This window comes from Sminthopsis crassicaudata, chromosome 3 (genome assembly GCF_048593235.1).
Source record: "Sminthopsis crassicaudata isolate SCR6 chromosome 3, ASM4859323v1, whole genome shotgun sequence".
Classification (NCBI taxonomy): domain Eukaryota; kingdom Metazoa; phylum Chordata; class Mammalia; order Dasyuromorphia; family Dasyuridae; genus Sminthopsis; species Sminthopsis crassicaudata.
Window position 1 is genome coordinate 630,358,954 of NC_133619.1, and position 14,332 is coordinate 630,373,285.

Below are 14,332 nucleotides of genomic sequence, written 5' to 3' on the forward strand. Positions count from 1 at the left end.
TCGATAATATACTATCCTCACTTTCTTCCCTTATCTCATATCATTCCTCTCCATGCTCCAGTCTTTCTGAACGTTTACTGTGTTCTTACAGCTTTTCCTCTGACTGTACCCTATATTTGGAATGTTCCTCCCTCTATGGTTGTTAAAATCCTAGTCATCTTTTAAAAACCCAAACAAAATGCCCCCTCTTACAGAAAGTCTTCCCTGATTGCTCCTTATGAAGCAATGCATCAATGACAGCAATCTTTATTGGGGTAATACATATCTTTTCCTTTAGTCCTCCCATCACATTTTGTTTCACATCTTCCTAGCACATTTAACTTCACATAGAAGCACCTGAAGGGCCATCTAGTTCAACCTCAAAGTAAAAAGGAATCCTCTCCGTGAAATACCTGACAAATGGCCACCCACCCTCTACTTAAAGACCTCCAATGTAGAACACCCCCTTCCTTACCTCAAGCAGCTCATCCCACTTTGGATTATTAGGAAGTTTCCTTTACCACAGAGCATCAGCTATACTTTATTCTGTCCTTTCTGGCCAAGCAGGTCAAGAATCATTTATCTTCCCAGGAATAGCCCTTTCAGTGCCTCAAGGTAGCTTTCGCATCTTCTCTTTCCCAAGTTAAACATCCCTCAAGTTCCTTTAACTCCTATGGGATAAACCCACCTTTTTTGATCCTGGTTACTAGCCTCTGGACATTTTTCAGGGTCTTTTCTAAAACCTAGTACCCAGAACTGGATGCAAGAGAACCTCACTCAGCTGTACAGCTGGAAGGGCAGCTAATCCATCCCCTCTAGTATCTAGCAGGTCCTCTGATTTTTGAGTCCATGCTTCTTGTCCAGATCCATGCTCCAGGTGCTGTTGCCCAGGGCAGCAGTGGGTTCCCTCTCTTCTCCTCAAAGCTCTGCCTCTCTCTCTCTGTCTCTGTCTCTCTCTGTCTCTGTCTCTCTCTCTCTCTGTCTCTGTCTCTCTCACTCTCTCTGTCTCTGTCTCTCTCACTCTCTCTGTCTCTCTCACTCTGTCTCTCTCACTCTCTCTGTCTCTCTCTCTCTCTGTCTCTGTCTCTGTCTCTCTCTCTCCCTCCCTTTCTCTCTCTGTCTCTCTGTCTCTGTCTCTCTCTGTCTCTCTCTTCTTTCCTCTCTCTCTCTCTCTCTCTCTCTCTCTCTCTCTCTCTCTCTCTCTCTCTCTCTCTCTCTCTCTCTCTCTCTCTCTCTCTCTCTCTCTTTTTCCCCTGAGGCTGGGGTTAAGTGACTTGCCCAGGGTCACACAGCTAGGAAGTGTTAAGTGTCTGAGACTACATTTGAACACAGGTCCTCCTGAATTCAGGTGCTCTATGCACTGCGCCACCTAGCTGCCCCCTGCTCTGCCTCTCTTTAATGGAATCTGTGACTGGTTTTTTGTTTGTTTTGTTTTCATTTTCATTTTCTTTTTTGTTTTTGTTTTTTTGGCCTCCTTTCCTAATTGACCCTGTAGTGATATATATTACAATTATCTGCCTCTGTCTTATCTTTCTCCTGCTGTGAATTGCAGGAACTATATTTTATCTAAGCTCAGTTAACTCCCCCAGGGCCAAGCACAGTTTAACTGATGTTTGTTGAATGAGGTTTTTAAAAGTCATACAGTGTATTTGAAAGACAAATATAAATGATTGTTGATTTACTAAATCTACTCACGGTTTTCGGTTGGCTGGGTGAGCTGCCATTGTCACAGATTATTGTCACCCATCAATCAGGCATTTATTAAGTGACTACTGTATGCTTGGTATTGGCCAGACAAAGACAAACATATAACAGTCTCCGCCCTCATTCAAGCTGCAGGAAGGTTCAGCTTCTGAAATGCCCTGATTCTCAACCTTGCTCCTCCTTTAAAAAACCCAGCAGCACCCCAAAACTGATTTAAAAGAAGAGAAATTAATAAACTGGAGGCAGACTTCTGGCTTGGAGTGTGTGCATCTGCTCTGGCCCAGGCTGCTGTGATGTCTGCTGCAGGTGGGGCTCCCCCCTACCCCGAGCTACAAGTTGCCAAGAAAAGTCAGAACAGAAACAATCACAAAAATGCCTATGGTGTTCTTGGCTTTGGAGCGCATTTGTGATATGGGAAAGAGAAAGAAACGGGATTTATTATTTTTTTTTGGGGGGGGGGGGCAGAAGCGACCAGTAAAGGGGCAATCAGGGGACAGGTTGGGCGGTAAAAGGGCTGGGAAGCCTCTGAGGTCGGAGAGTGAAGGTCTATGGGTAGTAACACAGACCACAAGTTCCCAGTCCCCTGGAATATGGGGAGAGAAAAGAGTCTGGTTTTTATCTAAGGGGGAAAAGGGTGATGGGAAGGCGCGGAAGACGGGACCGGTCGGCTTCGGGGTGTGCAGCCACTTTCAGTGCATTTAGCAACCCCCACATCGCTCCTGGAGCCCCTGCTTCTGGTGAGGGGGGCGCTTTCCTTCCTTCTCCCCAGCCTGCAGGACCGGTAGAGCTCGCCCGGCACTGGCTGGCTGTCAGTGTCTAGTCGACCTGTGGAAAAGCTGCGGAGGTTGGGGGTGGGCGGGCGCCCCGAGCTCCCAGAAAAACGAGGGGGTGGGGTTGGGGGAGGGGCCAGGATCGGGGTGGGAGCGGAGGCAGGAGGCGGCCAGACGGTGCGCTGAGGGTTAATGGGAACCTCTCTCTGGCTCTGGTGGGAATAGCGCCTATTATCGGGGGCGGGTCTCGGCGCGCAGGTCCCCGGGGTACGCCCCCCACCTCAATCTCCCTTAAAGGGCTGGCGGCGAGCGGCTGCTCGCGTTTGCGTCCCCGGTGGCCCACCGGGACCTTCCTCACCTGCAGTCCCCAGGCGTTGGCGGCCTCGTCGGAGCCCGGGGCCGCGGAGGTTCGGTTCTCGACCTTGGTTCGGAAGGATCTGCCGCGGAAGTCAGAGAGAGGTAGCCCGCGGGGCTGTCCGACTCTGCGCGCCGCTCCTCCGCCGGTGCGCCCGGCCCGCGCGCACGTGGAGGCGCCCGCCCGTCCCCCCCCGCCCCCCATCTCAGCCACCCCGCTGTGGGACCCCCTGGCCGGAGGATCGGGGCCAGAAGGGGTAAGACGCCGGGCAGGATGCTCGCCTTCTAGAGCGGCCAAACTTCCTGGCGCGAGCTCGGGGGACTCGGAGCATCCCCGTAGCCCGAAGAGGCAGACATGGAGTTAGCCGCCCCCGTGGTGGCGCTGGCCCTGCTGCTGGCCGCAGCGCCCTGTCCTCCGGCCCGCGGGAGCCAGCTTCAGCCCCGCATGTGAGTGGGGACCGGGCGGGAGGGGGGGGGGTTCGCGCAGGGGCGCGCCTCTATCCCGGTCCTGGCTGCTCCGCTCTGGTTCCCGAGCCCCGGGGGGAGGGGAGGGGGTGCTCCCCGACTCCCCAGCCGGGCTGGATCAGGGAGGGCGCGCCCCGAGGTGGCAGCCCAGGGGTCTCTGCCCCTTCTTTCCGGAGCCCCGGGAAAAACCGCGGCTCTCCCCGCCCCCTTCGGGCAGTGCTTGCCCAGCGCCGGGGGAAGCGACCCCAGAAAAGTTTGGCCCGGAACCACGGGCTTTTTAGCTTTGCCCTGGTGCGGGAGCCTGGGCAGAGGCTCAGCCTCGGCGCGCTCGCTCTCTGGGACACTCCGGGGTTCACACCCTCCCTTTCTGCTGGGCCCCTTCCCTGGTTTCCTCGGTCTGCCCCTAGGTTATCTGCTCGGCATCCGAGCAAGGAATCGCGGCGGGGGCTGTGTGTCTGAATGCCATGCCCTTGTCCTGGCAGTCAGCGGGAGCTCGGAAGTCTCAGCCCCTCTCCCGGGCATGGTGTGCATACTTTCCAAACCCCAACTGCGGGAGAGCTCCCTCCACTTCTCCCCCTCCCCCAGCCCTGCCCCCTCTCCCCGAGTCCGAGCCGGGATTGATGAGTGACTCCAGGCTGTATCCCCCTTCATTGCCCCCTTTTCCTCCCCTCTTCTTTCCCCCCTGCCTTGGCTCGGGGGATGCAAGCGGAAGAAATGCCCTCTTCTTTCATCCTGTTCGCCACGGTTCCCCCGGTGGTTCGGCTGTGGCTTTGTTGTCACACTCTAGGTAGGGCTGCCTGAGTCTGGGGTCGGGATTCAGAGCAGTGCCAGGGAGCGGAATGGCAGAATGGGATTTAGCCAACTGATCCCCGGCAGGCCTGGCTGGCAGGCCCGCCCAAGCCCCCAGCCCAGGCCGCGGACTTCCTCCCGTCCTTTCCACATGGGGCTCATCGGGGCAGATGGACGTTTGAAGAAGACCCAGAGGAGAGGTTCCAGCCAGTCTCCCTCCTTAAAGAGAAGCCGCTTAGCGAGGGAGAAAGAGACACGGCCTCGGAGTAACAGAGGGACCCGGTTCCTCTGATTTTTAACAGGGACCATCCATTAGAGCTCATTTTACAAATACAGAAACTGAGCGTTTTCTGCAGATTGATTTGAGTTAGCCAGGCTCAGACAAGTGCCACGAACTGAGCATTTAATAAACGCTTGTCGATTTGATCTAAGTGCTTAAGTAGCAGTGTGGGAATTGGAAAGAATGACCTCTGACTGCAACTGCACCATACTTTCCGTGCCTTTCCAGCAATGTGCTCCCCATAAATCACTTCCCCTCTCAGAACCTCAGTTTCCAGAACTGTAAAATGGAAGCATTACCAGTGTTCTCTACTCTTCTAGTGTTGCGTGAGTAAAAATGATTTCCGGTCTTTAAAGTGCTATATAAAAGTATTATTCAGTATAATTGCGTCTCGAGGAAAGACTAATTCAGTGGTTTTGAGATAAGAGAATCTGGTTCAGAGCTCAACTCTTACCTAAGTAGTATTTACCTGCAACCTCCCTTTGTGACCTCCTGAGGTCCCTTCCCTATGCTGGTAGTCCTTAGTTTCTTCATTTGCCCAGTGAGGGAGGCTGACTCTCTCCATGGTATTAAACTGAAAAAAAGATCGGGGCACTAGTCTTAAGTATCAAAAAGATACTTGTGGGTCACATACTGACTTAGAAAACATGTATTTATATGTTTCCTTAAAAAAAATCCATCAACTGGGGGCAGCTAGGTGGCGCAGTGGAGAGAGCACCAGCCCTGAAGTCAGGAGGACCCGAGTTCAAATCTGGTCTCAGACACTTAACACTTCCTAGCTGTGTGACCCTGGGCAAGTCACTGAACCCCATCCTCAGGAGGAAAAAAAAATCCATCAACATATTAAAATTAGATGGGAACTACATTTTAATCTGAACTGGAAGACCTATAAGGTCGTGCCAGTAATAAATCCTGTGATGTCTGTCAATGAGGACATTCGATGCTTGGAATGGGCATTTGTCTGCCTTTTCTTCTGATCAACTTTTTTTTTTTATGATCCTGGTTTTGAGAGATAAGCACCTGAGAGATTATATGTTTGATGCTGACTTTCCTGCTCTTTTAGAATGATAGCCTCTCTGTGAGATCCAGGGGAAAGGGATAGAGCAAAAAAGGATTGACCTGAAAGGGTTTTGCTTGAATTCAGAATGGTCTATATTCTCCAAAGGGTGGGACATTTCCAAAACACTTGCTAAATTTAATTATCTCTATGTATGGGGAAAGATCGGATTATGAGATTCTAGATCTAGGGCTGGAAGGAACTTTAAAGATCATCTGGATCAACCCTCTCCCCATTTTACAGATGAGGAGACTGAGAGAGAAATAGAAGCAAAACGAGTTGCTCAGGGTCACTAGGGGCTGCCTGGGGATTTAATTGCCATTCCTCTGATTCCAAATCTTTGACTGATCTCTTACTCCCATACTCTGGGACCATTGCCAAGGAACTCAGTGCCAGATCTGGAAAGGTCCATTTCTTAAGATCACTGGTCACAGACCTGACCTTATAAAAGGAAATAGACAGAAGACAGATAGGGACTTGGCCTTAGTATTGCCTATACTAGCATCCCCCTCACTACCAAATGCTTCTCAAGCTGCCATTGTCTGGGGGTTTAGGGGAAGGGGAGGGGAAGACTAGCTGATAGTTATGTGGTCCTTTAAAGTTTGCAAAGGGCTTTACATATATGATCTCATTGGAACCTCACAATGACCTGAGTGTTTACTCCATTTAATCGTCAAAAAGATAAAGATTGAGAAAAGCTAACTTGTTTATGTCCTATAGTAGCTGGTTTGTTACAGAAGTCTTAGAAGGGTAGTTATAATCTCACAGTTTTAAAACAATAACCCTTTGGAGCTCTGAACTCTTAAGTTTCTGGACAATCCACTTCTCATCTTTTCTGGAAACAGCTTCCCAGTTTCTGCACTCCACTGAGGGAATTACATATAGGTTTCTTTTGGAGTCTCCTTCCTACTCCATTTATTTAAAGTGGATCTATCAAGAAACACTTGTTCTCTGTGCTCCCAAGTGGGATGAGTTTGCTTGGAATGTCACCAAAATCCCAATTTGGAAAAGCTGTTTTGGAAATTAGAAGTAAATGGTCTTGGGGTCTTTTTGACCAACTTTTAAATTTTGGGGGGGCTTCCTACCCCCATTCCTCCTCACCCATCATCAATCATGATTCCTTTTGCAAAAGGAATCATCCTATCATAGTTAGACCTGAAAGGGACCTCAGAGATCCCCTAATTCTATCCCTGTCATTATTTTATAGATAGAAAATAGAGGTTGACTCTAAGACCAAGACCACAGAGGTAGCAAGTGGCAAAGGGAAGGTTGTGAAGACTGTGTCCTGCTGTCTTCCCTTTCTTGCTCACATTTCTAAGGTCATGTTATTACTTCCCCACATGGTTCTCCTAAGTTCTTTATTGTTATTATTTTAAAAAGATTATCAGGGTCTTTGTTGTTATATCATTTTAATTTCCAAATAAAATATTTTATCAGTAAGTTTTTTCTTGTAGCGAGGAATAAAAAGAGGAGGAGGGCAGAAAATACAGTTCGGTAAAATTAACTGAACTGGACAGAGCATGCTATGTTTTGTACCCATAGATTCCCTTGGCCTGCCTTAAAGCAGAGTTATACTAAAGTGGCAAGGAGACATCTGTATACAATAGCAAGTTGTTTATGTGGTCCCATAGGCACAGTGCAAAGAAGATTTATCACTCTTTATTTTTGTTCTTTCTTTCCACAAAGTTGTAGCCATTGTATATATTTAATCCCTGTGCCCGCTTATTTCCTTTTGCATGGAGGGGGAGGTGTGTGTGGAGAAGTGAAGGGAATAAATAGTTATATAGAGCCTACACTTTATAAATATTATCTCATTTGATTCTCTCAACAACCCTTTGAGGTAGGTAATATTATTGTTGGTGAGTATTTTGTCAGTCATGTTGGGCTCTTTCTTAACCTTGCTTAGGGTTTTTTTGGCAAAGATATTAAAATGGTTTGCCATTTTCTTCTTTAGCTCTTTTTACAAATGAGGAAACTGAGGCAATTAGGGTTAAGTGACTTTCCCAGGATCACACATCTAGTATGTGAAGCTGGATTTGGACTCAAATTTTACTGATTCCAGGGGCCCAGCACTTTATCCTCAACCACCAAGTTGCATCAGCTTATAAACGTTCTTATTCTTCTCTGTATTTCTTATTATTATAACATCCCACAATGCCAGCATTTTTCCATTGCCTTTATATATTATAGTTTGCTCACTCATTCCCGAAACAATAGTTGGATACTTTATTTCCAATTTCTTGGATGCCATAAAAAGGGGCTCAATAAATATTTTGATGTACATGGTTCTCATCATTTCTACATTAGTAACCAGTTCTTCCTCATTGGTCCTTTTGAAGGATGAAATTGCCTTTAAGGCAGGCCAAGAATTTATTAACTGCTTGGCTCTTGGTAGTGGTGACATTGCTCCAACAAATGCCTAAATAATTGAAGCCCCCCATCCATGCTCTGGCTTGCCTCCAAGTATATGAACTATTTCTCCAATCCCTCATCTATTTCTTCCTCCTGTTCTGGTGGTCTGCTGACTATTCTCATCAGGGTATCACTCCTGTTTCCATCTTTACCCAACTACTGTATCATCCACTCCGCTTCCTGGATTTTTTTGGTATTTCTTTTCTGTTGTGATTCTTCTCCTCCTCCTCCTCCTCCTGTTCCTCCTCCTCCTCCTCCTGCTGTTCCTCCTCCTCCTCGGCATTTGGGGTTAAGTGACTTGCCCAGGGTCACACAGCTAGGAAGTGTTAAGTGTCTGAGGCCAGATTTGAACTCAGCTCCTCCTGACTTAAGGGCTGGTGCCGTATCCACTGCACCACCCAATTGCCCCCAATGTGATTATTCTTGAGAGAATATGTTAGAGCAGGAATTCTTTAACCCAGGGGTTCTCAAACTACGGCTTGCAGGCCAGATGTGGCCCACTGAGGACGTTTATCGCCTGCCAGGTTATGGCAAATGGGCTGAGGGGCGGAGTTTTACTGTAGTCCAGCCCTCCCATGGTCTGAGGGACAGTGAACTGGCCCCCTAGTTAAAAAGTTTGAGAACCACTGCTTTAACCTTTCATGTATAGAGGGTCATAGATAGTGGGGTACCTTGGGTGAGGTATAAGACCCTTTAGTCCAGTAAAAGAAACCCTGATGACGTATCTGATTTGGCTCCCCATTCCCCCCTAGGAGTGTCTAGGCCTTCCTGAGACGGGGGCGTGACATCCTATGTTGTAATTAAAGCAGAGTTATACTAAAGTGGCAAGGAGACATCTGTATACAATAGCAAGTTGTTTATGTGGTCCCACAGGCACAGTATATAGTTAGTGCATGAGCAGTGTGCTATAGTTATGTAAGGGTATTAGGGTGTAGAAGGTTGAAAGAATTATGAATAAATGAACTCCTCCTGTTTGACCATCTTTGTGAGTTCCATCCCTTCACTCCTCACCTATGTTCAGGATTTGGGCTGGTACCGAAATCCTCCAGTGAGCAGATCCAGACATTGTGGGTCATGAATGCTTTTGGCAGTCTGAAGGCTGTGAACTCCTTCTGAGAATAGTTTTTTTAAATACAAAAAATTAAATACACAGGGCTACAAAAAACCCAATTATGATGAAATACAGCTATCAAAACATTTTTTGGAAAACCAAGTTTATTATACCTAAAGGACAATCCAACTGTGCATACTTTTTATTGTAGCTTTTTATTTACAAAACATGTGCATGAGTAATTTTTTAACATTGATCCTTGCAAAAACTTCTGTTCCAACTTTCCCCTCCTTTCTCCCATCCCCTCCCCTAGATGGCAGGTAGGCCAATGCATGTTAAATATGTTAAATTATATGTTAAATACAATATATGTATACATATTTATACAGTTATCTTGCTCAACTGTGCAGTAATCCAGTAATATGACTACTAGGTGCATCTCCCAAAGAGATTTTTTTTTAAATGGGAAAAGATCTAATTGCACAAAAATATTTATAGCAATTTTTTGTGGTGGCAAAGAATTGGAAATTAAGGGGATGCCCACCAATTACGGAATGACTGGCCAAGTTGTACTATATGATTGTAATAGAATACTATTATGTTGTAAGAAATGGTGAGCAGGAGGGCTTCAGAAAAGCCTGCGAAGACTTACATAAATTCATACAAAATGAAGTGAGCAGAACCACGTGGATATTCTAGGTATTAGGGAGGCACTGATGTTTCTTGAGCCAGGGGGAGAAGGTGAGCAAGCATGTGCCTTAGGAACATTTCCTTGACGGCTGTGAGGAGGATGAACTTGAAAAAAAGAGTGGAAGCTGGAAAACCTCAAAAAGCTACTGCTCCAGTGCAGGCTGGAAGGTAAAGAAGGTTTGCATCAATGAGAGTCTTCTCTGAAGTCTGGCAGAGTGGAAACCTTTAAATTCAATCACTTAGGGAGCTTTGTATACCCACTATATGACAAGACTTGTCTGTAAAATGTAATCTGCAATCTCTAGGTCCAACCCATCTTTGCTGCCTCACTTTAAGTTATTACCCATTATCCACTTTATATTCTAGCCAACATGGACTTTTGGCTGTGTCCTAAATTCCACGTATCTTGTCTAGCCTCCGTGTATTTGCACAGGCACTCAGAAGTAGCGACTGTTTTCTGTTCTGGCCAGAAACTCTGAGGGGCTTCCCTTCACTATGCTTATTGGTGTGATGATAAATCGGGGTGACCTGTATCTCAGTTCTTACCTAACCCTGAGCCATTGAATGGACATGAACTCAGACAAACCCAAGACCTTAATTTGGATAGACCATGCTGCTTCCTTTCCCCTTTCCTCTCTTCCTCTCTCCCTTTTTTTTCCCCTTCTCTCCCTTCCCTCCTTTCCTTTCTCTCCTCTTTCCTTCCTTCTCTCTTCCCCACTTTCTCTCTTTTCCTTCCTCTTTCTCTTCTTCCCTGTCTCTCTTCCCTCTCTCTTTCTTTTCCCTTTTTCTCTCCTCTTTTCCCTCCCCATCTCTCCTTCCCACCTTCTTTCCCCTTCTCCCTTCCCTTTCTTTCTCCTCCCTCTTTCTCCTTCCCTCTCTCCCTCCTTCTCTCCTCTCCCTATCTCCTTCCTCCCTTCCTCTTTTTTCTCGGTTTGGTTCAGGTATCACTTTCTTTACAAAGCCTTCCCTATTCTTCTAGTTTCGAGGGTAAATAGGAGACAGAATCTGGAGTTGGAAGGTCTCTTAGAGATCACCGGGGTAAAATGACCTTCCCAAGTTCACTCAGGTAGTAAGGGGCACAGCTGGATTTGAATCCAGGGCCTCCAACTTAAGATCCAGCTCTTTTCCCATTTTACTTGCCCAGTGCTGGCCCTTCCTCCCCCTCCCCCCTTCTGTTGATTTATCTGGGTAAACATTATGTTCCTCAGAAAAATACTGGAGAGCTGTGGCTGTTTTGTTTTTGCCTTTTTCTCCTTAGCACCCAGCCCAGAGTAAACATCAGACTCTAAACATGTTTTGATATGGAATCCAGTTAAATGAGGCACTCTCAGCCAGGAGATTTCACTGCAGAGAGAAAAAAAGAGATCTTGATTGGGTGGGCTCCTGGACCTTAGAGGGTCTCAAGCTCTTCTCTGTCTTTATACCCAACTCAGTGGTGCAAAAAAAGTGGGGGAGGAGTTTCCCTTCCCCTTCTTTCTGCTGTTCTTTGGCTGGGCTGGGCTTAGCAGGCTTTAACCAACATCCCTTTCCAATTCCTTCATTTTACCCAGGAACAGAATTCCTGGGGATATAAAATGGTTTTTGCAAGTAGGATCAGAGGAAAATTTGAACCCAGGTCTTTGTGACTACGGCCAGAACTCTTCATTCACTTCTTCTATTTCTGTTGTTTGTGGATCTAGAGCTAGAAGAGAACTTAGAAGACATTTAATCTATTAAAACTTGTCCAAGGTATAGATAGTAAGGAATAAAAGTAGAATTTGAACCCAGTGCCTTGGACTCCAAACTAAACATTCTTTCCATTGTATCTTTCCCCCCCCGAGACAATTCGGGTTAAATGACTTGCCCAAAGTCACACATCTAGAAAGTATCTGAGACGGGATTTGAATTCGGGTCTTCCTGATGTAAGTAGGCTGGTGCTCTATCCACTGCTTTCCATTATATCTTGATGGGTCTTCAAGTGGATCCTTGGCTGCTACTGGAAGAATGGGTATCCTTTCCCAGGGTCTCTAAATGCATGTGTCTTCCCAGTCAGGACTCAGTCTGGGATTCTTACTTCTAGAGTCAACCAGAAAACATTTATATTCAGTGAAGTCCTTGACCAGGTTTAGGTTTCCATGGTTATGGGGCTTCTCAGAATGACAGAACTCTGTCTTAGAGAGCAGCCTTTTCTGCCACTTAGTCTTTGAACAACTCCTGGGACCTAATTTACCAAGGGATGGCCCCTGAGACTGGAGGCAGGAGAGATGACAGACAGGTGATGCTTTTACCTTATTCATTTCATTTCATTTTAATTTTATTTTTTTTTAGGTTACATGGAAACAATTTTAAAATATTTGTTTTTAAGAAATTTGAGTTCCCAGTTCTCTCTTCTCTCTTCTCTCTCTCTCTCTCTCTCTCTCTCTCTCTCTCTCTCTCTCTCTCTCTCTCTCTCTCTCTCTCTCCTCCCCTTTCCTTGGGAAAGCAAGAAATTTGATGGAGATTATACATGTGCAGTCATGCAAAACTTTTTCATATTAGCATGTTGCAAAAGAAAACTCAGACCAAAAACAAAAGAATAACAAAAGAAAAAATTTTTAAAAGTATGCTTCGATCTGCATTCAGACTTCATTTTCAGAGATGGATAGCAATTTTCTTTTTGAGTCTTTTGGAATTGTCTTGGATCGTTGTATTGCATTGTGAGCTAAGTCACTCATACTTCTTCACAGTACAATATTGCTGTTACTGCTTGTTTATTTTCAACGGACAAGTATGTTATCAAGTGTCTTTCAACAATCTGATGATATATAGACCCCACAATGACAGCACTAACAATGGGAGCAGGCAAAGCTCATCAGAAGGGACATTATCAGTCTTTCCTTTTCTTTCTTTCTTTTTCTTTCTTTCTTTCTTTCTTTCTTTTTCTTTCTTTCTTTCTTTCTTTTCTTTCTTTCTTTCTTTCTTTTCTTTCTTTCTTTCTTTCTTTCTTTTCTTTCTTTCTTTCTTTCTTTCTTTCTTTCTTTCTTTCTTTCTTTCTTTCTTTCTTTCTTTCTTTCTTTCTTTCTTTCTTTCTTTCTTCTTCCTTCCTTCCTTCCTTCCTTCCTTCCTTCCTTCCTTCCTTCCTTCCTCCTTCCTTCCTTCCTTCCTTCCTTCCTTCCTTCCTTCCTTCCTTCTTTCCTTCCTTCCTTCCTTCCTTCCTTTCTTTCTTTCTTTCTTCCTTCCTTCATTTCTTCTTCCCTTCCTTCCTTCCTTCCTTCCTTCCTTCCTTCCTTCCTTCCTTCCTTCCTTCCTTCCTTCCTTCCTTCCTTACTTCCTTCCTTCCTTCCTTCCTCCCTTCTTTCTTCCCTTCTTTCTTCCCTCCTTTCCTTCTTTTTTCCTCTCTCCCTCCCTCCCTTCCTATCTTCTCTCTCTGTTCTTTCCTCCCTCCCTTTTCTTCTTTCCTTCCTTCTTCTTTCTGCCTCCCTTTCTCTCTCCTTTCCTCCTTCCTTCTATTCTTTTCTTTCTTTCTTTTATTGACCTGCCCAGAACTCTCAGGATGGAAGTACCATTACTAATACAGATTGTAGTTTTCCCAAGTCTTAAGAGAGTTTCCCCAGTCTTCTTCAAAATCCCCTTCTGCAAGAAGCCATTTCTGATCCCCAGTCTTAATGCCTCCCTCTGATATTGGCCCCCAATTTATTTATATATACATTCCAATTCATATATCTTGTTTGTGCGTAGTCCACTGGCATGTTGGTCCCCCCACTAAACTGTCAGTTTCTTGAAAGCAGACACTATTTTTTAGGTTTTCTTGTATCCCCACTACTTAGCTCAGTGTCTAGCACGTTTGATAAATGCTTATTGACAAAACCACTGAAAGGTTACTTGACTTGCCCAAGATCACAATGCTACTGTGGATCAGGGACAGGATTTGAGCCTGGATTGTCCTGACTCCGAGACAAGCCCTCTATTCCCCTCCTCTTCCCCATGCCCCTTTTACTTAATACTCATCATTTGAGTTTATCTTATAACAGCCCTGGAGGAAGATTTTTTAGTTATTATTATTGCCAGTTGACAGATGAGGAAACTGAATCTGTCACACAGGTTATTGTGAATCACAATGAGACACAGCTAAAGTCTTGCCACTACACTGTGAATACAACTAAAGTTCCTCTCCCCAGGTATGTCCCTCTGCCTCCTCATCTCCCCCTCACACTAGGTTTAGAAAATGATGCAATATTATATGATCTTTCAGCTGTTCCTTGACACTTTACTTTTATTTTTAAACTTCCTTTAAAACATTTTTAATAATAGCTTTTTATTTTCAAAACACATTCAAAGATAGTTTTCAACATTCACCTTTACAAAGCCTTGTGTTCCAAATTTTTCTTCCTCCCTTCCTCCCTTCCTCTAGACAGCAAGTAATCTAATACAGGTTCGACATTGCAGTTATTCTATATATACTTCCACATTTATCATGCTGCACAAGAAAAATCAGATAAAAACAAGAGAGAAAGAAAAAAAAGCAAGCAAACAACAACAAAAAAGGACATTTACTTTGAAACTTTGCCATCAGCCCATAGGATGATAGATTCAGAGCTGAAATGGACGTTAGTAAAATACAGGGGTTGGATTAGATGGCATCTGAGGCCTAAGGAGTGCAAATGACTTTCTCAAGATCATTCAGGGAATAAGTAACAATTTCAGGATTCGAATCCAGATCCTCTCCTTCCAAATAGACCACACTGTGCTGGGAAGGTCATCCCTATAATCAGTGCTCTTTCCCCCTTCTCAGGAGAAAAATGTGTTTTAATACTGGTGTTCAG

General features: G+C 45.3%; 1 protein-coding gene across 1 annotated transcript in view; it reads left to right on the forward strand.

Annotated features, from left to right (window-relative positions):
- Nucleotides 1-2,597: 2,597 nt before the first annotated feature.
- The window catches only part of MEGF6 (multiple EGF like domains 6), a 376,924-nt gene continuing 365,189 nt past the window's right edge, over nt 2,598-14,332 (forward strand). Inside the window, 1 exon segment of the mRNA XM_074306481.1 lies at nt 2,598-3,254. Within this exon segment, the coding sequence (XP_074162582.1) occupies nt 3,163-3,254 (92 nt within the window). The 5' untranslated portion in view covers nt 2,598-3,162.